The sequence below is a fragment of the Trichosurus vulpecula genome, chromosome 1, assembly GCF_011100635.1.
Source record: "Trichosurus vulpecula isolate mTriVul1 chromosome 1, mTriVul1.pri, whole genome shotgun sequence".
Lineage (NCBI taxonomy): Eukaryota > Metazoa > Chordata > Mammalia > Diprotodontia > Phalangeridae > Trichosurus > Trichosurus vulpecula.
The window spans coordinates 450526668-450553266 of NC_050573.1; the positions used below are offsets into that span (position 1 = coordinate 450526668).

The following is a 26599-nucleotide window of genomic DNA, read 5'->3' on the forward strand; positions in this document are numbered from 1 at the left end:
GAAGTATTATACAATCTTCTTAACATAATAATTAAATTGCCTAAAAATATATGAAACCCAGTCTTGTTAGCTGTATGACCCTGGGCAAGTCACTTAACCCTGTTTGGCTCAGTTTCTTCATCTGTAAAATTAGCTGAAGAAGGAGATGGCAAACCATTCCAGTATCTTTGCCAAGAAAATGTTGAATGGGATCATGAAGCACAGGACATGACTAAACAACAACCATAACCTTATATACATCATTACTTTTTAACATTAAGCATTCCTGATTACCATTCTCTTGGTGGCAATTTCAGAATATCTTCCACCTTTTTGAAACTCAGTTCTTTCTTGTCCAGCTTAAATGTTACGTTCTTTTCTTTTAAGAGTACCTGATACATCTAAATTAGAATTGGGTCATAGTTATATAACATTAGACCATAAAGAACATAGACATTCTGAAAGATCATGTGGTCTAATCCCTATATTTTCCAGCTAAGAAAACTGAAGCCTATTGTAGATAAATAAATTGATCTCTTTCCCTTCTGAATGCCTTTAAGATTTTTTGTGTATACCAGTTATATGGAACTTGTAGTCTCTCCTGTCTTGTACAGATCTTAATCTTCTTAATGATAAATTCTCAAGGGGCAGAGACTAGGTCTTATGCGTATTTGTATACCTTATAGTACTTAATACATGTTAAGCACTGATAAGAAAAAATAAAACTACTAAATGAATAAGAAAAGTTTTTTCTTCTTCATGTGCTCTTAATCTCCTTTTTCCTGGAAGAACTTTACCTTTCCTTGATTATTCCTTTAGGATGATTCATTAATTAACTCTTTTCAGTTGTGGCATCTATGCCAACATGGAGTTCTTCAATTCATTCCACAAAAACATGCATCTAATCACTGTTTGGCAATCAAACTTTACATTTCAAAATCATCTTACAAGTTTAAATTGTAAGGAAAATTAAGGCCTAAATTCTCTAGAAAATCACATCTGGGTAAATGTTGCCTTCACTATCCAATGTAAGACTACTTCTGATTGATTTCATATGAACAACAGAAAAAACAAATTGGCAGTGTGTTTCTAGAATTTTATATAGACAAGTCTGTTCTCTGCAGGCTACCACAATCCTTAAGAGATCCTTTTTTGCCCCAGTTGGGAATTATGCAAGTTAAATTAAACAGACAAGTTTAGTGTTTTGGCAGAAAAGAACCATTATTCATTTAATACTGACTTTTTGGTCCTCACCACTAAAATTGTTAAGCAGAGTCCTGAATCTGAACTTAAAATAATCTTAAGTTCATTTTTTTTTAGTGAGGACTGTTTACATTTTAATTATCAGCTTTATAATCTATTTGCCTTTGACTTAACAGCGTTAAAGACTAACATGAACCCGAAAAGCTTTCTCTGTTCTCCCTACCAGCGGGATATATATTGATATCATTGGCCAGGCATTGTTGGGTAATGGTAAGGTTCCCAGATGCTTTATAGAGGCCCAGATTAAAAAAAAAAATTGTTGGTATCTTTTTGTTTTTTATCCCATAGTATTCCTGTACGCTACTTCCATAAGGGGAGATGCCTCATTCCCCTTTTCAGTTCTCTCAGTTAACAGCCTTGAGTAGTGAATAGTGAGCTGGCCTTAAAGCCAGGAAAATCTAGGTTCAACTACCACTTCTGACACACACTGGCTGTGTGATTCTGAGTAAATCACTTAACCTTTCAGTACTCCAGGTAATTCTCTAAGACTCCAGGTTGTAGAGAAGGTGGTGATGTGAATTAGCACAGGGAGTATCCTCTTCTGGGAGTTCTCCATACCAATGAAATCACAGGTCCAGTTCCTGTCCTATTCCTAAAATATAGACTTTGTTTCACCTGATATAAAACCTAGAGGACTCATACCAAGTACCTAAACAATCAAAAAAGTTCTTCCCTCCACCTTCTCCAGTGAATTGTACAGCCCTCCAGACTATAGTATTACTCTATGTTTGAGGATCCCCTCCAAAGGAAAGCATTTGGGCTCAACTCCCTTCCATCTAATCTGAACGGTTCATAAAACTTAAATAACCACTTCTCACACAAATCTCAAGTCCTTGCAATCTGGCTTCTGACTTCTCAATTCAACTAAAACTATTCTTTCCAAAGTTGCCAGTGATTTCAAAGTTATCACATCCAATGGTTTTTTCTAGGACTTAATTCTTTGTGACTTTTCTACAGCATTTTGCATGACTGATCACCCTCTCCTCCTAGATAATTCTCTTCTTCATGGATTTTGATGATCTGCTTCCTCCAGGTTTTTTTTTTGTCTATCTTGGCCACTTGTTCTCAAACTCTTTGGCTAGGTTTTCATCCATATTCTACCCCCTAACTTTTGGTATACCTCAGGGTTCTGAACACTCTTCTGTTTTCTCTCTAAATTCTCCCTCTTAGGGATTTCATCAGTTCTCGTGGGTTTAAATCTTGCCCCTATGGAAAGATTTCAGATCTATTTAATTATCTCTGGTCTCTATGCATCCATCATCAGTCATGCCTCATCAGTTGTCAAATGGATATTTCCAACTGGTTGTCCCATCAGCATTTCAAGCTCAGAATGTCTAAAACAGAACTTGTTATCTTAGCATAAAAATTCTACCCTCCTCCTGACTCCCCTATTTCTGGTGAGGATACCATCATCTTTCTAATCACCCAGATCCACAATCTCAGAGGCCCCCTAAATTCTCTCTTATCCTTCATGGCCAATTACTTGTCAGATCTTGTTGATTCTACCTCCTCAACATCTCTCACGTGTCACCTCCTTTCTACTACTTCACTGCCTCATCACCTTTCCCCTAGACTATTGGAACAGTAACTTTTCCCAGGTCTAGTTTCTCTCTTCTCCAATTCATCCTTCCAGTAGCTGCCAAAATGATATTCCTAAAGAACAGGCCTGAATATGTCACTAATTTATGAGAGGAGCTCTCTCTCTCTGGCTTCTAGGATCAGATATAAACTCTTCTCTTTGCCATCTAAGACTCTTTACAATCTGGTTTTAGATTCCCTTTTCTACTTTTTTTTTCCCCTTCATCGACTCAGTGTTTCAGCCAAACTCTTTCTTCATGCTGATGTTCCATCTTCTGCCTCTCTTGCCATAGGTTCTCCCCCATTCCTGTAATGCTCTCTCTGCTCACCTCCACCTCATAAAAACTAAGTAAAAATGATTTTGGTAGAAATCTTTCTAATATACCTTTCATACTTTTTTAAAAACTTCTTAAATAGATTGTGCTGATCATAATCTAACATTTTTCTTAATGAGTCACCTAGGTTATCACAATCTTCAGTTGTACTGTGCTATAATATAGTGACTTCCTTACATCCATTGGGAGCTTTTTGAGTCACTTGCTCAATGCTCTAGAATACTACATTTTTGGAGTGGTTTTTTTTTTCCTGACTTTTTCATAGTGAACTGTTATTTCCTGCTTTTGTTAGTACATAAATTACTAAGCAGCCTTCTTCTAGCTTCACATTAGCTGTGGACTTGAAAAAACAAGATATCTAAGCCTTGTAGAGTTGTGTGCAAAATAAAAGTAAATGGGTTCTGAATGGCCTTTGGTGCTCTTCTATGAGAGTGTGGAGTTTGTGCTCTCTATCTTAGCTACCTTTTAGGTTTTCCATTTCTCAGCTATATTCTGGATGGTTTAAATTGTTGGATAAGTAATGTTATAATTTAGCCATATCTACTTTGACTGTGAGTTTGGTGGGGTTTTTTTCCTTTTTAATAAGCACAGAATCCTTGAGAACAGAAAGACTAATTTAAATGATTGTTCTCTTTTTCCATAATAGGTGAATGAAGAATGGAGCGGAATGTGAGCAGAATCCATATGGTTTCTGAACCCAGCATAATTTATTTTCTACAAGTATCTTGGGAAAGAGATCTAGGCTCTGGTTTTGACATAACCCTTACAGATGGCCAGTCAGCATGGAGTGGAACAGGTAATAACAAAAGCAAATATTCAAGTTTAAACTATTTGTCAGTACCTTAATGTTGGCCTAAGCTTATATGATTCTCAAAGAAGAGAAAGGCTGCATAATTTAATTATTTTTATTTTTGTTTGCAAATGGAACACTTGTCCGATGCTATTTTCTATATTTTATGACAGAAGATGGAAATGATACAAAATATATTCTTAAGGAAATACTTTTTTTGCTCTGGGATTCAGACCTCTGGACATCATTAGCTGTATTTTCAGTAAATGTTCTCTTTACAAGACACTGCTAATATGTTTTCCTTTTTTTGGCTTCGGTCTTTGACATTTGTCACATTCTTTTCTAATCAAGACGCATGATACAAAATCCAGGCTAATTTAAGGAATTGTGGCCGTTTTTATATAAAATGGACTTGAAACAATTTTTACCGTGATTTTCTTTTAAACAAATGAATTTATTAATCCAATTATTAGCAAAGATTTCAGTATTTTAAAAGGGTTGTTCAGTATTTCTAAGATCTTTACAAAATCTTATAGAAATACTTACACTCATTGATTCATCCTTCCACTGTAATCCTATTTTGGTGCCTCAGCAAGGCATAGAGATGACCGTGGGCTTTAGAAGGCCAAACCAAGGGTGCAAACTCTAGCAGGACCTAATGAGGTAGAAAGGCTGGGGATCAACCATCTGTCTGTCCTCTGAGAGCCTAGCTAAATTTAGAGAAACTCATCACCAATTGATGTTATTTACACATTTTAGCTGTATATGATTCTTTAAATTATGCTGTTAAAAAGAATATAAGTAAATATGTCTGTTCACTCAGTGGGGGTGTTCTTGGGTTTTTCCCACCCTTGAGGGGCAGTATTCAGCCTATGTCTATGACTCATGAGCTGAGAGTACCCCAACTCTTCATTGTCTTCTGCTTTGGAGAAGCACTTCTTGAGCAGGAAATCTGGATTATTACTGTTTCCTTTTCCAGGTAATCCTATCTCTGCTCATCAGTGGACTCCATATACATTTATCTAGTTGTGTCTCTCCCTTTTCCCATCAACATATATGTTTGATGGGCAAGGGGTTTTTCTCTTTAGAACAGGGCTAAATCTCTTAGTCTTGTCTGAACAGCCTGTGATATTTGACATTGGAAGAAAACTCTAGGTAAGAACTAGGGCTGAATTTTTCAGCCTTAGCAATTGTCAGACCATCTACTGAGTTGTAGATAGTTTCTAGCATGCCTTACTGGAGGAAGTATCTACCTAGCCAGATTTATAGATGCTTGAGATATTGATTCATTATCTGAAAGGTATTTTTTCTAATTTAATACTGTGAATAACATCCTGGCACATGAGTCACTTAATAAATACTTGTTGATTGATTGATGACATAGGATAATTAATTTTTATTTCAATAAATTTTATGTACATCAACATTTAACTAAAAAAAAAGTTTCCTTGTAATTTGTAGGAATTCAAATGCTATTTATGTATTTTTCCCTAAATTTCATTGTTACGGTCTAGATCATCCTACTAATCTATAAAAATGTCATTCTATACATTCTCGTAAATGAGGTAGATTTTTTTCCCCAGAAGTCTGTTTATAACTTGGTTGTTTGGAATTCAGAAAGAATTTTTTTATGGAAAGAATCTTATAGAGAGATTCTTTTTCTCAAAGCATTATATTTACCTCCACTGAAGCTAAGCCATAATGCTAATAATACTGTTGTAACCCATTGCTTCTGTCTGGCAAAATGTGTTCTGTCCTTCAATGGGATTATCCAGATGTGATGCTAGAAACATATTTCCCTTGCTGTAATCCAGTCTACAGTGGAGGATGCCTCTCCTCTCCTTGAGTGCCATGCAGTGAAGTAGGGACTTGGGATAATGTATGTAAAGGACCTGGCAGACTTTAAAGTAGTATAAAAATGTCAGTCGTCCTTGTTATTCTTTTTGGGTTAATGTTTAGGAGGAAGAGAGTATTATCTGAAGAAGTCCATGAGCATAAATATTTCATTTTTACTAAATAGAAAACCATTATAGTATACTTCATAAAAGTTTCTCATAAAAAATTTTATGTGCAAAACAGTAAATTGTCAACATTCATAATTAGTGTGGAAAGATCTAACATGAGGTTCAGCATTGATCTTAATTTGTAGTTGATAACAATAGTAATAGCTAACATTTATATATTATTTATTATGTGCTAGACACAGTGCTAGGTGCTTTATAATTATTCTTTCCTTTGATCCTTACAATAACCCTGGGAGGTAGGTGCTATTATTACCTCCATTTTACAGATCAGGAAACTGAGGCAAACAGAGGTTAAGTGACCTACCAAGTATCACACAGCTAGTAAGTGTCTGAGACTAGTAGGTTTGACAGCTTAAGATATTAAGCAAAAGCTTTACAATCAGCCATAAGAAATCAAGTTCTGTCTTTTTATTCTATAGTCTTCTTTTGATCTATTAATAAATGTAGATTTTAAAGAAAAAGGTTGAAAAAAATCAAACACTCAGCAAAGACAAGTTACTATGTGCCACATAGCTATGCTAGGTCATGTGGATCCAGAAACAAAAGGGAAATAGTCCTTGCTTCTGGAAATTTAAATCCTTTTAATTTTCATTTTTAATTAAAATGCATTTATTTTCTATCCTCATTTTTCTATCCTACTAGAAAGAAAGGAAAAACAAAATGCAGAGTCAAGCAAAGCAAATTCCCACATTGATTGTATTAAAATATATATCTCATGCTGCATCTTGAGTCTATCTTTCTGTCTAGAGGTCAGTGGCATCCTTCATCAATGGCCTTTTGCAATTGTGGTTAGCCATTACATTGACCAGAGTTCTTAAGTCTTTCAAAGTTGTCTTTACAATGTTGTTATTGTGTAAATTGTTTTCTGCTTCTACTTCTGCTCAGAATCAATTCATACGAAAATTCTCAGGTTTCTGTGGAACCATTTCTTTTATTATTTCTTATGACATAAATAAATATGTTCTGTTACATTTGTGTAAAATGATTTGTTCTGTCATTCCCCAGTTTGTGGTATCCCCTTAGTTTCTTGTTCTTTGCCACTGCAGGACCATCCCTATTTGTCCTGATCTATATCTTGCCACTAGACCTAGATGGCTCTGGAAGAGAGAGTGAGGTTGGTGACTTTGCACAGCCCTCCCTCACTTAAATCCAGTCCACTTGCATGTCCTGGCATCACCTCCTTGATGTCATGGTCCTCTTCAAGAATGAAGGACAAACAGCAACAACATTGATCTTTGCTACTACAAAAAGAGCTCCTATAAATATTTTCATACATACGAGTACTTTTTGTATATCTTTGATCTTTTGGGGGCATAGTCCTAGTAGTGGTGTTGCTTTGTCAAAGGACATGCAGAATTTAGTAATTTTTTAGGCATAATTCTAAAATGTTTCCAAAGTGGCTGAACAGATTCACTGACCTACCAACAGTACACTAAAGTACTTTCTTAGCTCTTCTAACATTTCTTATTTTCTTTTTTGTCAGCTTTGCCAATCCGAAGATTTGAAGAGTCCCTCTTAATTTCGGAGTCATTGATTAGTTTTGCATTAACAATGAATGTATTTCATCTATTCTCATGGAGTTTTATTGGTATTTGGTGATGGGAGTTTATCATTTCTTCCTCAAATGTGTTAGCACTGTGTTAACTTAGAGTTGGTTGGTATTTGATGTCATATGATCATAAGTACCCACTGATTATTATATGGCCTTGATGAGAATGTCAACAATAGCAATACAACTTATGATACCCTTCTCATAAACAGCATAAACATAAACTTGTTAATCTTCTCATCATTAAATAATCAATCTTCCACATATGTATTCTCTTAGAGAAGCTTCCAGACTTGGTGAGAAATTTTGTGATAGATTTCAATGGGCCAAAGGCTTTTTAAATTAATGAAATTTTTAAAAATGAATTGATACTATCAAATACTTCTAGTGGGATGAGAAAGCTAATTTTATTTTTGGCATTGATGTACATTTTCTTTATGACCTTAGGTAAGGCATTTATCTGTTCTGTGTCAGTTGCATGTAGATATTCAGGATAAAGTTTAAGGACTATACTTTCCTTGCTTACCTCTTGTCATCAGAGTACTTTCTTGGCTTTTGCCTTTCTATGAACCTTTCCCTTTTTCAATCATTTTGTCTTGTTTATCTCCTGTACACAAATTGTGTGGTACACTGTAATGGTAAAGTAAATGTGAAGATTTTCCCCATCCATTAATAGGCCCATTTGACCTGCATATGTAACAGGAAGCCTAAGGCACATGTGGTGGGAGGAGCTTGATGAACAAGTGGAACAAGAAAGGGTGGAGCAGGAAGGAAATTGGTCAGAGCAGTTAGAGCTGAGGGAGAGAGAGGAGGCAAGCTCGCTGTGCTGTGAGTGTGTTTGTGGGAAAGCCCCAGCAAGAGGGGGAAGGCTCTGGAATGGAGCTACTCTCTGCTGTGATAATGTGTGCTAATTTCTTTGCTGCTATGATGGATTGGACTTACTGGTTTTGGGATTTGGTTCTTTGGTGTCTTAATAAATGCTTTGCTTCTTCTGTCTTCTATATGGAGAGTCTATTGTATTTTGCGATACAGAACCAAGTGAGCATATTCACAGCAATAGCAACTGTTGTGCATATTGCTTTGGCGATACATACATCTGTGTCCCTGTCGGATTTCACAGGTTCTCTTATGTTGGTTTTAGTCACTGAAATCGCTGTTGCATAGAAAGGTTACTGCTCTATCTCTTATAATGGATGGCCAGCATAATAGGCTGAAACATACAGCTGAAACGAACAAGATGAAATTTTAAAAAGATGAATTCAAGTCATATATCTAGGTTCTACTTTAGATTTTCACATGAAAGACATTTGAATCTTTTAGTTCACTATAGCTCAATAGAAGCCACCAAAATCACATATCTTCTGTTCCAAAAAATTATGTACTTATGTTACTTCTACAGAAAGATATACACTTTTTAGTAGGATGACCACATTTGTACTATTGTTTCCAATTTTGAGTATCACTTATTTAGAAAGAAATTGGCCTGGCATGGTGGTGGGCCTCTGTGATCCTGACTACCGAGGAGACTGTGGCTGGTGGATTGCTTCAGCTCTGGGGCTTTGAACTGCAGTGGGCTAAGCTGATTGGGTATTAGCACTAAGTCTGGCACCAGTATAGTGAGCCTCCAGGAGTAAGGGAGCCATGAGATTGCCTCCTTATTCAGCCCATTTGAATTAGCCCAGATTGAAAATGGAACAGGTCAAAGCTTCAGTGCTGATCAGTAGTGGATCTGGGCCTGTGAGTAGATTCTCTATAAGGAGGCCCAGTCTTTAAAATGATGACAATGATGATGATGATGATGATGATGAAGAAACAAAGTGGAATACAAAGGAGAGTTATCAAGATACCAAGTAGTCTGAAAATATATATCAGGAGCAGTTGAGGGAATGAACAAGTTAGCATTTTTTATTCTGGGAAAGAAGGCATATGGAAGATGAAGTAAAATTTTTCTGTAATTTTTACAATAGGAAAAAGAGCTAGGACATTGGATGGAAGGTACAGAGAGAAACATTTTGATTTGATGTTAGTAAGAATCTGCCCTGGATTGAGCTATGTAACAAGTTGCATAGATTACCTTGCTAACTACTTAAGGAGGCAGATTAAGTTACTAGAAGGATTGTTGATGCTGGAATTAGAATATCTAGATTCAAATCCTGGCTGTGAATCTTCCTACCAGTGATACCTTGCATAACTTACATTAATTTGTCTGGACTTCAGTTTCTTCATCTTTAAAATGAGAAGATTAGACTAGGTGGCCTTTAAGGTTCCTTTCAGTTATACATAGGTATTTTAAGTTTCCTTAAATCTTGCTCCACCAGATGCTAGCATAATCCACAATAATTTTTTTGTAAGAAATCAAATGCTTGGACAATGAGGGAAGACATAACATATTAAATGGAGATGATTGCTTTACTAGAAAATAATTTTTAAATGGGTTTGAGATTAATTTTCTAAATTTAGATATCTGCTAGTTCCAGTAGTGAAAAGTGTCTTTCAGCAGATAAATACATATTTTCTCTAGTTAGAATTTTGCTTTGAAACTTTTTAAAAAATCACTATTATTTTCCCATAGTGACTGCATCTGAAATTTCCAGAGAAGCTGATGACATGGCAATGCAAAGAGAAAAGTATGTTGATGAACTGAGAAAAGCATTGGTACTGGGAACAGAACCAGCCAATGTGTACAAATTTGATTTTTCTAAAGAGAACTGCCATTTCTCCTATGAAAAAAGCCTGAAAGATGTTTCTGTAAGTAAAATTTTCATAATATTTCTCATGATAAAATGTCAAAACTCTCAACTAGAATTATGTTGGCAATAGAAAGCAAATAGAACATTGTGATCAGAACATACGGCTCATAAGCTCTAATTTCTGAGTGTAGGTACAGTTAAAAATATTGCATCAAAAAGCTTCAAATCAAGGATTTGTAAAAATTATTTCAGTAATAAATTTCTCAATGTTTAATATTAACACTGTATTTTTTTTCAAAAGGTATTTTTATGTATATTTCATCAAGGGACAGAATTTATAAGTAATTAAATGATTATATTTTGTCAGTGATATTCTTCATGATGATGCCAGGTATTTTATAGATATTTGTGTGATGGAGTAGTTTTGTCAAAGTCAACTTAGAAGTTGTAACACATTTGGATAGAGTAGAATCAGAACATGCATGGGCAAGTGTTGATGAAAGGGCAGAAAAGAATAGCTTTAAGTGTGATTTAAATTGTTATATTTTGTTTTCCTCTGTAAATCAAACCACAGAATGCTATAAAATAAATATCAAACATAATCTAGCAGAAGTGAAGACTTTTTTTAGCATATAGAGTTAGAAAACACTGAAATAGAAACAAAGTTAAATAAGCTCATGTTAAAAATGTTTAAATGTTTTTCTATTGAGTTGGGCAACCTGCCAGAAACTGGATTGGTTTTTGTTTTAGTTTTGTTTTGTTTTAAATCTCTGGATGCTCATTTAAGTATGAAGCCTATTGTGAATGAAGTCTAGTTCAAATTTCATGTATTAATAGAAATTATTAGTGCTATATTTTGTATTGGAACTAAATTGAACAACAAAGATCATCCTCCCTTAGTCCTCTATGAATTAATACATTCTCTATGAGGATTACATGGCTTAAAATGTCCTTATCCTATTTAGTAGAATATCTAATTTAGCTAGACTGCAATTTGGACAGCACATATCCAGTTCCATCACTGGGCCTAGAAAAGCTTTTCCAGAAAAGTGCCTTTAAGTACCCAGGGTTACCTCTACTTTACAATGAGGAGTTAGAGTAAGAATTAAATGGAAGATATACATCTATGTATGTATGTATATGTATGTTTAATCCTGAATTCTTCTATTTGTACATATCTGTATGTATACTCATATTAACTTTTTCCCAAAGCTAGAAATAAAGGAAAGCATCTACACCTACTTATTGGTTGTTGTCCTTCGTTCTCAAAGAGAACCAAAATGACATCACTGTATAAGAGTCAAGTTACACTGCCTCTGACTGGCTGATTAGACCAGTATGAGCTCAGAATGCTGTGCCATAGGTCAGGCAGAAATAGTACATGTGAACATTTGGAGTGGATTCTCTAAATTTGTGCATCCCATGTTTCTTTTGAACTACTTCAGTTCTGCTTTGCTCTTAGAGCATAGCACCATTTCTGATAAGGGCATGCCATGCTGGGTGGTCCTCTGCCAGCTACTCCCATGTCTCACAATCAGTTCTAAAGTTCTTAAGAGAGGCCTTGAGAGTGTCCTTGTATCACTTCTTCTGACCTTGAAAGTATCCTTGTATCACTTCTTCTGACTTTCAGAGTATCCTTGTATCACTTCTTCTGACCACTATGTGAGTGCTTGCTTTGTGTGTTCTCCATAAAATAGTCTTTTAGGCAAGTGTACATTTGGCATTCGAACACCATGGCCAGACCATCATAGTTGCACTCTCTGCAGTAGAATTTGAATGCTTAAATGTTCAAAAATAGGTCTATACATATACTCATATACCGGATTAGTTTACAATTAGTATTATCTAAAAGCATACAAACTATTGAAAAGCAGCAAAATCACAGTGCATCATAGAATTGGAGACTTGGAAGGGACCTCCGCAGCTATTTAGGCCAACCCCATGGGGTATATGGAGTGTTTAGGAGGACTAGCACCTCTGGTGTGAGGACTTGCCAAGCCCTTTTCAGGGCTGCTCGTCTACCTTTGGTGTCCACCTTCACTCTTATGGAGAGATGACAAGACCCACTAATGAAAACAGTTGCCCAGTATTCCAAGAACATTTCTTTTTCTAGCAGACAGAAACTCCTGGTAAAACTAAACCATCTCAGACTGGCTAAACCAAGTTGAGGGTAACCTACAGGCCTTAAACCCATCAGTGAGTTAAGGGGATGTCCACCCCAAGCACATGAAGACTTCCCCTGGTGGATTGGGCCAATGAGAACAATTTGTTCCAACAGCCGTGAAGGCAGCTGAAGCAGGCTCTGTGGAGCACTTAGAGTTTGATCAGACATAGAAAGTGCCACGGTTATCCACTGCATCCCAGGACATTGCCAGTCTTCTTGACTTTTGTCTTGCCACTGGTCTTTGATGACTCTGGAAGAGAGTGAGGTTGACAACTTTGTGCAACACTGCCTCACTTAAATCCAGTTCCTGCACAAGTCAAAACATCACCCTGTGATGAATGGGGTCCAACCCATATTCAATACCTGACAATACTACCTCTCTTTGAAGACCTCCAGTAGAGGAGGAACCCACCACTTCTCAGGGAAGCCCATTTCACGTCTGGATAGCTTTAGTTATTAGGAAGTTTTTCCTGATTTCAAGGCTCTTTGCAACTTCTACCCATTGCTTCTATTTCAGAACAAGTCTAAGCTCTCTTTCATACAATAGCCCTTTGACCTAAAGGCAGCTATCATATCTTCTCCTCCCTCCCCCCCTAGTCTTATTTCCACTTGACTGAATGCCCCCAGTTCCTGTATGCAATCTTTTTATGACATAGCCCCCAGACCTTTCATTTTCTTGTTTCCTCTCTTTTGGATCCAATTCTCATCAGTGTCATTAAACTGTAGTGCCCAGAATTAAAAGTACTCCATATGTGTTCCAGTGTACCCAGAAACCATAAACCCCTTATTCCTAGAAACTGTGCCTCCCCTAATGCTGCCTAAGACTACAATCAATTTTTTTACTGTCACATCACGTGGATGATTGAGTTTACAGACTATTATAACCTCCATGTATCTTTCCATTTCTTTTTTTTCTATTCTGTATGTGTGAAGTTGATTTTTTGAACCATGTATAAGTTTTTATATTTATCCTCATTGAATTCATCTGTATTTATCCTTATAGAATTTCATTAGATTTAATACAATGTTCAAGCCTGTCAAAATGTTTTTCCCTCCTCGGTATCTCATCTGTTTTTAAATGTATTTTTTCCCCTATTGAATAGGTTGAACCTAACACTCATATTGTGTCTATGCTACTTATTGATTCAGCAACCACTTCTTAGAGAATGCCACAGTTTACTTCCACTGAGCCCAGGTCCAGTGGTCACAAATTCTTAATTAATGGTGTCTAAAAAATGAGCATTTACTCTATGCTTAAGTTTATGCAGATGGGGCATGGTAGTAATAAGTAACATGCACTTTCAATTCACATAGACATCATTTACTTAAAATTTCCACATTGCTACATGTTTTTATTGCTGTCAGATTATATAATACAGAAATCATTTCAGCCATAAAACATTATAGCTGTTTTTGGGTGAAATACAGTATTTTAATATATTTCAATTTATCTTACTAGTTAATATTGTGTATGTCATATAGGCAAGGGCAGAAATATATAGAGGGACTTACCAGGTTATAAACACCTGACATACAAATAAATACTTCATTTGTACAGCTGACCTCAGACATAAAAAATGATCAGTTGCACATTGTTTTCCTCTGCCTCGTAGGCTCTTCACTCTTTTCTAAATCCAACCCCCAAAAGCAACTCCTAACCTCCCCACTTCCTCCAACTCATGTACCCACGTGCTTAAGATAGTGCTGCAACTGCATTCAGTGCTCCATCACTTTTTGTCTCTCTTTGGCTATTCAGAAATTTTAGTTCATTAAGTTTCAAGACATGTTGTCACAGACCCCTTGAATTCACTTACTTTTCCTGTTCTTTCTGCCAGCCCTTGCTCATCCAATCTAAAAGCAGTACTACTGTTATCTATTAAAGAAAAGGAAAGCTACTGTATATGAAGTGAATTTGTATTTCAGCATAGTAAAAGGCACATAGTCAGAGGACCTGGGTTCAAATCCTAGTTCTGTTGCTTATTTGTGGAACCTTGGATAAGTCACTTCCTTTGTAAAATTAGGGGATTAGATCTGATGATCTCTAAGTTGCATTTTTTTTAATCTCTTTAAAGTGCCCCTCTAGAATCTCTGCAGTTTTCCATTTGCCTCCTTTTTTACAGCATTGTCCTCTAATTCACCTATTTTCAAACATCAACATTCAAGATTTTAAACTTTCTTATCTAGTTTAATTATTTTTCCATCTTATTTACCCATTAACATTTCAACAATGTTGTTTTCTAGTATTTTATACAAATGTGCAATACTTCATCTACTTTGTAGGTTACATAGATTTTTATGAGCTGGTCCAGGAACCTAGCCATTATATATAACTTTTTTTTCTTATGGGAAAATATGTACTGAGTGCCAAACGGCCAACTTACAAATTAACTTTTGGAACACAACTCCTTTAAAAATTGGTTACTTGATTAAACCAAGGAAAGTATCTTTGTGTTTTAATCAATCCATCAACAAACATGTATTGAATGTCTGCCTGGACCTATGTGGTTATGGAAGTGATGCCTACTTTGCCCCACAATTTAGAGTTGATGGATGCGACATGTCCTTGGTTTTATGAAAAAATAAAGCCAAGTATGGAAGCTAAACTTATTTTAAAAAGAACAAATCAAAAGCCTATATTATTGCCATGTGTCTTCGTGGCTTTGGGTAATCTTAATTCAAAGGACCATTTCCAGATGAAATATAACAATTGTGGAGGAAAAGACCGCCCACTATAATGGGCTTTATTTGTCTTCTGCCAACATCTTTGTCTTAATTGGTGATGACTTTCAGGTGTGTGGCTGCATAAATTTGAAATTTGTTGTTTGTCCTCCAATTCTTGCAAAAATAGTAAATCATTTATAGGCAGATGCCACTTTGATACTGAAAAAGCTTAAAATTTTCCTATGTTTTGAGTACTTGATACTAAAAGAGTAATAAAAACCTCATAAAATTCCTTTTCCAAATATGTGTATATGTATGTATATAAATATATATGCATATATGCACATATATGTAGAGTTGTGTCTCTACCTATATGTAAATACCTGTCTCTTCTCTCCTTCTCCCCTCTTCTTCTCTTCCTCCATCCATCAATCTATCTATTTATCAATCATCTATCTATCTTTTAGTTTATTTGGAAAAAGACAATTCAGTTTTATTACTCACTCTTTACTTATAGAGCAAAGCTATTCTTTTTCAGTTATTACGATGGTTTACCTTTGGTAACTTTTTATTTATTAGGCTCATCTTCTTTTTAAGTTAATGATAATAATAGCTGACATTTGTCAGCTATTATTTTGCAAAGGCTTGCAAAGGTTTTTACATACATTATTCTCATTTGAATCTCTCATCCACGCTAGGAAATAGCTGCTACTTTTATTCCCATTTTATGAAAGATGAAGTTTAGGCTTAGAGACATTAACTGACTTGCCTAGGATTATACAGCTAGTAAGTATCTAAAGTGGAATTTGAATCCAGGATTTCCTAATTCCAGGCCCAGTAATCTACCCAGTGTGCCATGTTTTCTGTGGTACCACATATTATGAGAAACATTTAAAAGTCACATTTAAAGTTGTTTTAATTTAATTATTTTTTTCAGTAAATAAAACTGAATTTTAAGATGATGACAGTTATCAAAATGAAAAAATCTTGTTTATGGAGTGTAAGAATATCCTTTAAGGATCAATTGGATACCTTTAATGATAATATTTATGTCATTGAAGCTAATTTAATTATTCTTTGATTGTCAAAAACTGTTCATGACCCTCTACATAGAACTTGGGTCTGTTAGGCAGTAGGGAAGGAACCCATACATAGAGAGTGAGGGGATGGTGGAGGGTGCAATATTCTGGAAAGGCCAGGAGAGAATGGGATCAAGGACACATATTAAGGGGTTAGGTTGATAAGGCCTAGCTATAGCTGGGTTAAACTGTATAGCTCCATTGTCCCAAGTATGTAATACTTAAATTTCACTTGATGTATTTAAAAATAACTGTTTTATTCCTACCTGTTCTTTAGAGTAGTTTGAATTGAGTTTTCCTTTAGTACTTCTAGTCATATGTTCTAGCTCTTTTCCCTCATTCTGTCACCCATCAAATAAATATTCTTTGTATGATCTCAAATCTGAGTGTTTTCTGTTGACAGAATTAAATAGTCATTAGAAGCAAATCCATTTATTATTTTTTCTGAACCATGAAGCAGATGTTAAGAATCCATCTTTATGGTAGTGATAGGTATCTTTTCAACAAGAAACTGCTAGATCTTAACGCTTAAATATATGATACATTTGTATGTGTATATTCATATATGTAAAATAGATGTGTGTGTGTGTATGTACACACACACACAGACACACACACACACACACACACACACCCCTACCTTAATCTTCCTTCTGGATTCTATCTCCTGAGCACCTTCAGCGTGTGGCCACCATGCCTGGAAACCTCTTTCACCTCATTTCTGCATTCTAGTGTCCCCAGGTTCCTTTAAAACTAGGATGAAGTTCAGCTTAATTTTAGTGGCTTCTTTCTGAGATTATTTCCAATTTATCTTGTATATATCTTTTTTGTACATAGTTGTATGAATGTTATCTCTCTCAGTAGACTTTGAGCTCTTTAAGAGCACAAACTATTTTTTTGTCCTTTTTTTGTACCCCGAGTACTTAGCGCCATGTATGGCATATGGTAGGCACTCAAGAAATGGTTGTTGACTGAGTTATTGGACTGCTATCAATTTAATCAAATACCTTGGTGGTACTAGAGTTTAGATACATTAGTTTCAAAGTACCTTGTTGCATTTTCTTGACTGATTGTTTAAAATAAATTGAAACAAGATGGTGAAGTGAATGATTATTACTAAAACTAATCTCCCACATGACATCAGCATGGTAACAAATGCTCTAATTAAAAGAAAAGCAGCAAATAAAGGAATATGAATGAATAGCTCACAGCAAAACCAATAAAAACTGAAGAAATGATTAACTTAAGAAGAGGCTCACGTATATTGAATGAAAAATATATCAGAAATCTCTTAAAGAAAAGAATAAAAATTTGGAACAATAGCTTTATTTTGGAATGGAGAACAACATCAAAAAGCCCAATAAGAGATATAAGAATCTCAAGAAGAGATATAACATATATCTGACATATATGGAATTGCAAAAAAAAATTATTAAAGAAATATTCAAAAAGGTAAACATGAGACCAGCCCTTCTCAAACTGTAGGTTGCGACCCCTTATGGAATCACAGAAAATTTGGCAGTGGTAAAAGGTTTCTGAATGTGCAATGACCAAAAATTATTTCAAAATCAAATGTGTAAAACCCTTGGTGTATCTCACTGCAGCCTTGGTTCTGAGCACAAAGTACTGACCATGGGTTATTTCTTTGCACAGATATTGGAGTGCTTTGCTCTTTCCTTCTCCATTATATTAAGGCAAACAGATTAAGTCACAAGCCCAGGATCACACAGCTATTAAGAGTCTGAAGTCAGATTTGAATTTAGGTCTTCCTGACTCCAGGCCCAGTGCTCTATCCACTGAGCAATATAGTACATACCAAATAGCAAGGCATATCAATCTGTGTTACCTGCTTTGCAAATCTGAGCCTTCACTGTTATGGAAAAAGATGATTCTTTTCTGAGATCAAAAGTTTTAATTCTTTTTTTTGGGGGGGGGGGGAGCCTGTTTATTTAATTTATTTAATATATTTGGTTTTCAGCATTGTTTTTCACAAGAGTTTGAATTACGAATTTTCTCCCCATTTCTACCCTCCCCCTACTCCAAGATGGCGTGTATTCTGGTTGCCCTGTTCCCCAGTCAGCCCTCCCTTCTGTTTCCCCACTCCCCTTCCATCCCCCTTTCCCTTCTTCTCTTGTAGGGCAAGATAAATTTCTATGCCCCATTGCCTGTGTATCTTACTTCCTAGTTGCATGCAAAAACTTTTTTTTTTTGAACATCTGTTTTGAAAACTTTGAGTTCCAAATTCTTCTCCTCTTCCCTCCCCGCCCACCCTCCCTAAGAAGGCAAGCAATTCAACATAGGCCACATGTATATCATTATGTAAAAACCTTCCACAATACTCATGTTGTGAAAGATTAACTATGTTTTGCTCCTTCCTAACCTATCCCCCTTTATTGAATTTTCTCTGTTGACCCTGTCCCTTTTCAAAAGTGTTTGTTTTTGATTACCTCCTCCTCCTGTCTGCCCTCCCTCCTATCATCCCCCATTTTTTATCTTTTTCCTCCTTCTTTCCTGTGGGGTAAGATACCCAATTGAGTGTGTATGGTATTTCCTCCTCAGGTCAAATCCGATGAGAGCAAGATTTACTCATTCTTCCTTACCTGCCCCCTCTTCCCTTCCTACAGAACCACTTTTTCTTGCCACTTTTATGTGAGATAATATATACCCCATTCTATCTCTCCCTTTCTCCCTCTCTCAATATATTCCTCTCCTATCCCTTAATTTCATTTTATTTTTTTAGATATCATCCCTTCATATTCAACTCACCTTGTGCCCTCTGTCTATATATATGTGTATATATATGTATATATATGTGTATATATATACATATATATACACCTACAGGTATACATACATAGACACACACATATGTATGCATATTCCTTTCAGCTACTATGATACTGAGGTCTCATGAATCATGCACATCATCTTTCCATGTAGGAATGTAAACAAAACAGTTCAACTTTAGTAAGTCCCTTATGATTTCTCTTTCTTGATTACCTTTTCATGCTTCTCTTGATTCTTGTGTTTGAAAGTCAAATTTTCTATTCAGTTCTGGTCTTTTCACTGAGAAAGCTTGAAAGTCCTCTATTTTATTGAAAGCCCATATTTTGCCTTGGAGCATGATACTCAGCTTTGCTGGGTAGGTGATTCTTGGTTTTAATCCTAGCTCCATTGACCTCCAGAATATAGTATTCCAAGCCCTTCGATCCCTTAATGTGGAAGCTGCTAGATCCTGTGTTATCCTGATTGTGTTTCCACAATACTCAGATTGTTTCTTTCTGGCTGCTTGCAGTATTTTCTCCTTGACCTGGGAGCTCTGGAATTTGGTGACAATATTCCTAGGAGTTTTCTTTTTGGGATCTTTTTGAGGAGGCGATCTGTGGATTCTTTCAATTTCTATTTTACCCTCTGGTTCTAGAATATCAGGGCAGTTCTCCTTGGTAATATCTTGAAAGATGATATCTAGGCTCTTTTTTTGATCATGGCTTTCAGGTAGTCCAATAATTTTTAAATTATCTCTCCTGGATCTATTTTCCAGGTCAGTGGTTTTTCCAATGAGATTCACATTATCTTCCACTTTTTCATTCCTTTGGCTCTGTTTTATAATATCTTGGTTTCCCAAGATTTTTATGGTCTTCTATAACTTCCAACTATATATATAGTTCCCTCTTAAACCCATTCCTGATGAAAGTAGGTTGCCAGAACTACCAGCCCTCCTCCCTCATCTAATTCCTCTTTATCAATTCTTTGTCTTACACCTCATTTGTATAAAATAATTACTCTTTTTAACTATTCCTAAATGGTTTTACTTTTTAAATTCATGTCATACTCAGGTTTTCCCCAATTTTTCTTATTAGCTACCCAATTATTAATAAGAGTCTTAGAAGTACGTTTTATATTTTACATATATAAAAACTAAACTGTCTGTCCTTATTGAATCCCTTATAATCAGTCTTTGGTATGTACCCTATATTTTTCTTGACTCTTATATGTCAGATCTTCTATTAAGTTCAGGTTTTTTTTTAACAAAGTCTTCAAAGTCTGAGAGTTGACCAAATGTCCATTTTTTTTCATTCATGATTATGCTTAACTTTTCCGGGTGTGATATTTTTGGCCAGAGCCCCAGTTCTTTTGCTCTTTGATATATAGTGTTCCAAGACCTATGGTTCTTTAATGTCTGCACTTCTAGATCTTGCATGATTCTAATTGTGGATCCATCATATTTGAATTGTTTTATTCGCCCTCCTATTACCTAACCTACCCCGACTCCAGCAATCCCTTCCTTATGGTCCCATTCCCCTAAATCTAAAGACCCTTCTGTAACCCCCTTTTAACCAATTCCCTCACCCTCCCCTCTGAAGATCCCTCCTTTATCTTCTCTCACCTCCCTATCCCTTAGAGTTTTATTTCTTTTATAAAGTTAGAAGACTTCTATACTCTTCTAGATGTATATGTATTTTTCCCCTCTTAAACCCATTCCTAATGAAAGTAGGTTTCCAAAATTAATAATCCCTCTCCCACATCTAATTCCTCTGTAGTGGTTCTTCCTCTTGAACCTCATTTGTTTAAGATAATTACTCTTTTAGCTGTTCTTGAATGGTTTTACTTTTTAAAGTCATATCATACTCAGGTCTACCCCAGTCTTTCTTAAAAGCTACCTAATTACTAGTAACAATCTTAGACATAGGTTTTACATTTAGTCCCTTGTAATTGGTCATTAGTATGTACCTTATATTTCTCTTGACTCTTGTATGTCAAATCTTCTATTGAGTTCAGGGTTTTTTGGTTTGTTTTGTTTTTTTTTCTTAACAGAGTCCTGAAAGTCTGATAGTTGATCAAATGTCCATTTTTTTTTTCATTCAGAATTATTCTTAGCTTTGCTGGGTATGATATTTTTGGCTGGAGGCCCAGTTCTCTTGGTCTTCGATATATAGTGTTCCAAGACCTGCTGTCTTTTAGTGTCACCTATGCTAAGTCTTGTGTGATTCTAATTGTAGTACCATTGTATGTAAATTGTTTTTACTTCTTGCTTGTAATATTTTGTCCTTGATCTGGGGGTATCAGAATTTAACTATAGTATTCCTGTGAGTTTTCCTTGTAGGATCTCTTTTGGGTGGTGATGGGTGGGTTTTTTCTATTTCTGCTTTTCCCTCTTGTTCTAACACTTCAGGACAATTTTCTTTAACTATATCTTGCATTATTGTATGAAGATTCTTTTTTTGATCAGAACTTTCAGGTAATCCTATTATTCTTATGTTTCCTCTTCTTGATCTGTTCCCTAGAATTGTTGTTTTTCTCATGAGATGTTTCACATTCTCTTCTATTTTTTCATTCTTATACATATTTCTTCATCTCTTATAACTTTGCTGACTTCCCCTTGCCCAATTCTGATTTTCAAGGAGTCATTTTCTTTCTTAAGATTCTGGATCTCCTTTTCTAATTGGTTGACTTTCTTGTCATAGTCTTTTGTTTTTCTTCTATTATTCTTATTTTTCTTTTTAATTTTTCCTCTATCTCTCTCATTTGATTTTTAAAGTCTTTTTAAAGTTCTTAGATGAATTCTTTTTGGGCAGGTGATCATTTGACATTACTTTTTGGAGTAGAAGAAGGTTTCTTTGCTTCAGTATCTTCCTCTGAAGATGAACCTTGGTCTTCTCTATTCCCATAGTAGCTCTCTATGGTTGGATTCTTTCTCTTTTTCTTGTACATTTTTTTTTTGGTAGTGATTTAGTTTTTATAATCACCTCTAGTTATGGGGTATGGGAGATGGTGCCTCTGCCCTCTGATCCTCTTCAGTTCTCCCCCCGACCTTGAACTCAAATCAAGACCTCTGGCCTCCTGTAAGTGCCCACAGCCAGCAGTGTTCCTGCCCCACTGCTTCTGTGCTCACCAGGCCTGTGCTTTTTCCCTCTTGCCGTGCTGCTCTCCACAGCAGGACTGGGTTTGGCGTTCCTTGTCAGCAGAGGTTCCCTAGATCTTCCCCAGGTCAGAAGCCCAATTCTAGTCACTGTCCTGAGAGTAGAAGTTCCTGTGGCTGGGGCCAAGGCAGTGTCTCAAACCAACTAACCCCAGGGCTTACTGCTTGTTACTTAAGGAGCTTGTAGCTAATTGTTAAAGGGGACCTAGCCTGGAGGTGTTTACTCTTCACCAGGAGGAAATCTAGTCCTGGGATTTTTCTTCTGGTCTTCTCATTTTGTCCTTAGAGAACCACTGGTCTGCCCCTCCTCTTATTTGTTTCACTCCTCTATGTTTGCCTAGGGGTGCTATTTTATTTCTGTGGAGGAAAATCTTGAGAGCTTGAAATTTTCTGACCCACTCTGCCATCTTCCCAGAACTGTCTCCTAGAAGTTATCTTAAAATCAGGAAGACCTGGGTTTAAATCCCAGCTTTGACACTTGCTGGTAGTATGATTTTGGGTAAGTTATTTAACCTCTCAATGCTGTAGGCTACTTTCTAAAAGTATAAGTTCCAGAGAAGGTACTAAGTTCTATTGGTAAAGGGAATTTTCTCACTTGGGAGTTTCCTATATCATTGAAATTAGAGGTCCCATCCCTTTCACACACTATTAAGAATGGTAAGTAGAAAAACTACCTTATGATTAAGGACATCATAGATTAGTCCAGAATCTGTTATTTCATTGGTGGAAGAATTACTGTTTAGTAGTACTGTTTGCTTGAAGCTTAGAGAGGTTAAATGACTTAAATAATGGTCACAAAGCTATTAAATATCAGAAGTAGGAACTGAATCTAAGTCTTTCTAATTCTAGGTATAACATTCAACCCACTATACCATAATGCCTTATAATATTAAAATCAATAAAATGTTGTTGTTCTGTTGTTTTTCGGTTGTGTACAACTCCTCATGACCCAATTTGGGGTATTCTTGGCAAAGATACTGGAGTAGTTTGCCATTTCCTTCTCCAGCTCATTTTACAGATGAGGAACTGAGGCAAACAGGGTTAAATAACTTGCCCAGGGTCACACAGCTAGTAAATGTCTGAGGCCAGATTTGAATTTAGGAAGATGAGTTTTCTTGACTCTAGACCTGATGCTCTATCCTCTGCACCACCTTGCTGCCCCAGTAAAACATTATTAATATGAGTCTAGCAGCCAACTTCTCAAAGGAAAACTTAATTTAAAATTTTAAAAAGACCAAGATAGTATGACACCAATTCTTGGTGACTTTAACATTCTTTTGTCAGAGACCGAAGAGTCTAATAGCAAAATAAATAAAAAAAAACTTACAAATTTTAGTGGGAATGATAGATAACAGGATGTCCTCAGGCCTCTCCCCATGATATTAACACAAAAATTGATCATAAACCAAGACATAAATAATTCATAATCAAATACAGAATGACAGATATTAATGATATCCTTTATACATCATCATGGAATGAAATTTGTCAACAGCAAAGGAAAAATGAGAGACAACATGACAGAGTGGCTAGAGTTCTAGCATTGAAGTCAAGATTTAAGACTTGTTTCTGACACATATTGGATGTGTAATTCTAAGTTACTTTACCTCTGAGGCCCACATATAATTCTGTAATATGCAGAACAGTTACTGATCTGAATTGGTAGCAGGAGTTTCCTTATAAGGAGTTCCATATACTGATAAAATCAAAGGTCTGGATAAAAAAGTAAAATTGTGGGCAGGCCTAAATTGAGATTAAAAAACCCTTTAAAAATCCTAAATGACAAGTAAATCAAAGGTCAAATCATAGTAATAATGAAAATTATGGTGAAAAGAATAATAATGAGAAAGCATAGCAAAATACATGGAAAGCAGCTAAGGAAGACCTTATGGAAAACTTGTATCACTGTATACTTTTATTAACAAAAGAGATAAAGAGCTAATATATCATGCTGCATTAAGAAAACTAGAAAAACAAATTAATAATTTGGAACAGTCACAAAAGACTTATGCATTAAAGATAAACAGTGTCAAATAGAAAACAATTGAGTTAGTAACAAAAACAAAAGCTGTTGTTTTTAAATAATAATGTTGAGAAACCATTAATTAATTTGATTTTTTTAAAGGAGACAAAAAGAAATTAATAATAAAATATGAAAAAAATGAGAATTCACAAAAACAGAGATATAATAAAGAGAATACTACACTGAATTATGTGGCAACAGCATTGCAAACTTAAATGATTATGTGTGAAAATTAAATAAACAGGACATAGGTAACCCAAATAGTCTGATCTCATAAAAGAAAATTGAGTAAATTATAAGTAAAGTCTTGAGAAAAACAAAACAACAAAATCCTAACCCAGACAGATTTAATACTGAATTCTATCAAGCATTTAAAAAAAATTTAAATAATCCTTGTTAAACCCAGCTGCTTTTCCTAGACTTTGTGAGCTTCAGAAACTCATCACTCTCAAAGATGAAATGAGCTCTGAAAGTCTCACTTCCTCAGATCATTTCCCACCTTGGCTTCAGGACCTCATCATGTCCTCAGGCTGGGTAACCCCCACCCTTCCTACCTTTTAGCTTCTTTTTATATGTTATCTTCCTTCTTAAATTGTGAGCTTCTTGTGACTAGGAACTGCCTTATGCCTCTCTTTGTATCTCCAATACTTAGCACAGTGCCTGGCACATTAGTTGGTGCTTAATACGTACTTATTGACTCTGACTTTGTTACAAAAATTGGCCACAAAAATAAAGAAGGAAGGTCTCGAAATAAAGAAGGAAGGTCTCGTAATAAAGTGGGTTGGTTTTTTTTTTTTGAGACAGATATGGCCTTAAGTTCCAAACCAGGGAGGAAAAAAAATTGGGAAAGAGCAAAATAAATCAGTATCAAATAAACATTAAAATAAAAAAAGAGTCAGCATCAACAGTTAGGAAACAGGAAAGGAAAGCTTCAGCAAGGCCAGTGCTAGCTAGCATCCTAAAGGAATAGTAGTTGTAATAGGGATCTTTTAGAGCTAGTCTTCTGACATTGGAGGTCCTGATAGGTATGACATTTAAAAAGTTTGAGAGATGTAGTTTCTGGGTAATTAGTCATTTTATTAATAATGCTAACATTTTATTAATAAAAGATGTCTGTGGTTCTCTTGAATGCCAAAGACCCCTCATGGCAATGGGCCCACAGTTTATATGTCCTTGGAAGAGTGGGTGTTGTAAGGGTGACAATCAATTCTGATTGGTTGACAATTAATGAGAGAATGAATATTATCATGAAAGACCAGTTATATTCCAATGAGAGTCTTGAGGTACTTGACACAGAGCACCCAAATCTTGGTCAAAGAGACATCAATTTCCATGTCACCCAAGAGAGAATCCACATTTTCCCAGACTTGTCTGACTAAACACAATGAGCAAGAATCCACTCATTCACTTAAACATAGAATTTCTTTTAGTATATTTGATTAGACCTTAGCCTGGGTAAGTCTTTGCTCAAGTTTTCCCACGCTGGTCAATCTCTGGGTGAATAAGTAAAAAGGGGAATTCTCTCTTAGGTTCATGGAAGAAGTAGGATTTGAGCTTTACTCTAAAAGTTCAGCTTAGGTGGGAAAGAACAAAGAAGGAGGTACATTTTGGGTAACTGAACAAATCCATGTCTCTTATTTGGGGTACATTGAGTAGGCCAATTTGGTTTCCTTGTAGAATTTGTGCAAAGGGGTAGTAGATATTTTTTTTTTTTTTTTGCTTTTTGGCAGGGCAATTGGGGTTAAGTGACTTGCCCAAGGTCACACAGCTAGTACATGTGTCAAGTGTCTGAGGCCGGATTTGAACCCAGGTCCTCCTGACTCCAGGGCCGGTGCTCTACTGACTGCGCCACCTAGCTGCCCCAGGGGTAGTAGATATTAAGGTTAGTATTAGATTTTGGAGGGTATTTACTGTATGACTAAGGTATTTGACCTTTATTCTTTTATGTGGTTGAGAGCAACTGAATTTTGTAAAATGAGGGTGTTTGTGTGATGAAAATAGTATTTACAGATCTATGGCTGGTACAAAGAAAGAATTGAAGTAGGAAGAAACTGGGGGTAAGGAGACCAGGTAGGAGAGTACTGCAATAGTCTAAATGTGGTATGGTAATACGCTGGGTTAGGATGGTAGTACTGAAGAGGTTAAAGGTTGAGAGGTGCTCGACACCCCAAAATATTGAAGCACCGGGTCCTGCCGAAAGAATTCGACTCAAGCCTTCTTAGCCAAAGGAAAAGAGAAAGTTTATTAGGGATTCACCACAACCGGCTGTCTTAAGAAATCCCACCCTTTGTGACGCCTGTTTCCACAAGAGGGCCAGATTCAACCTACTGAATTAGATTGAATCTGAGCACCGTCATGGAGGCAAGATGGAGATTATATACACAAAGATTGTAGGAGGGATTGAGGGGTGGTCTGGGGTGACTAGAGGAGGGGTTTAGGGAGGGTCTTGAGGGGAAGTCTAAGGAGGATAAGGTGGGGTCAGAGTCCAGGAACCTAGAGAATGGAATTAAGGATGGGAAGTAACTGAAGGCATGGATGCTGATA

General features: G+C 36.0%; 1 protein-coding gene across 1 annotated transcript in view; it reads left to right on the forward strand.

Moving 5' to 3' along the window:
* XRCC4 (X-ray repair cross complementing 4) overlaps positions 1 to 26599 on the forward strand; it is a 379274-nt gene that overhangs the window by 46824 nt on the left and 305851 nt on the right. The window contains exons 2-3 of the mRNA XM_036765940.1: positions 3802 to 3951; positions 10091 to 10266. Of these exons, the coding sequence (XP_036621835.1) occupies positions 3813 to 3951; positions 10091 to 10266 (315 nt within the window). The 5' untranslated portion in view covers positions 3802 to 3812. The remainder of the gene's footprint in view (positions 1 to 3801; positions 3952 to 10090; positions 10267 to 26599) is intronic.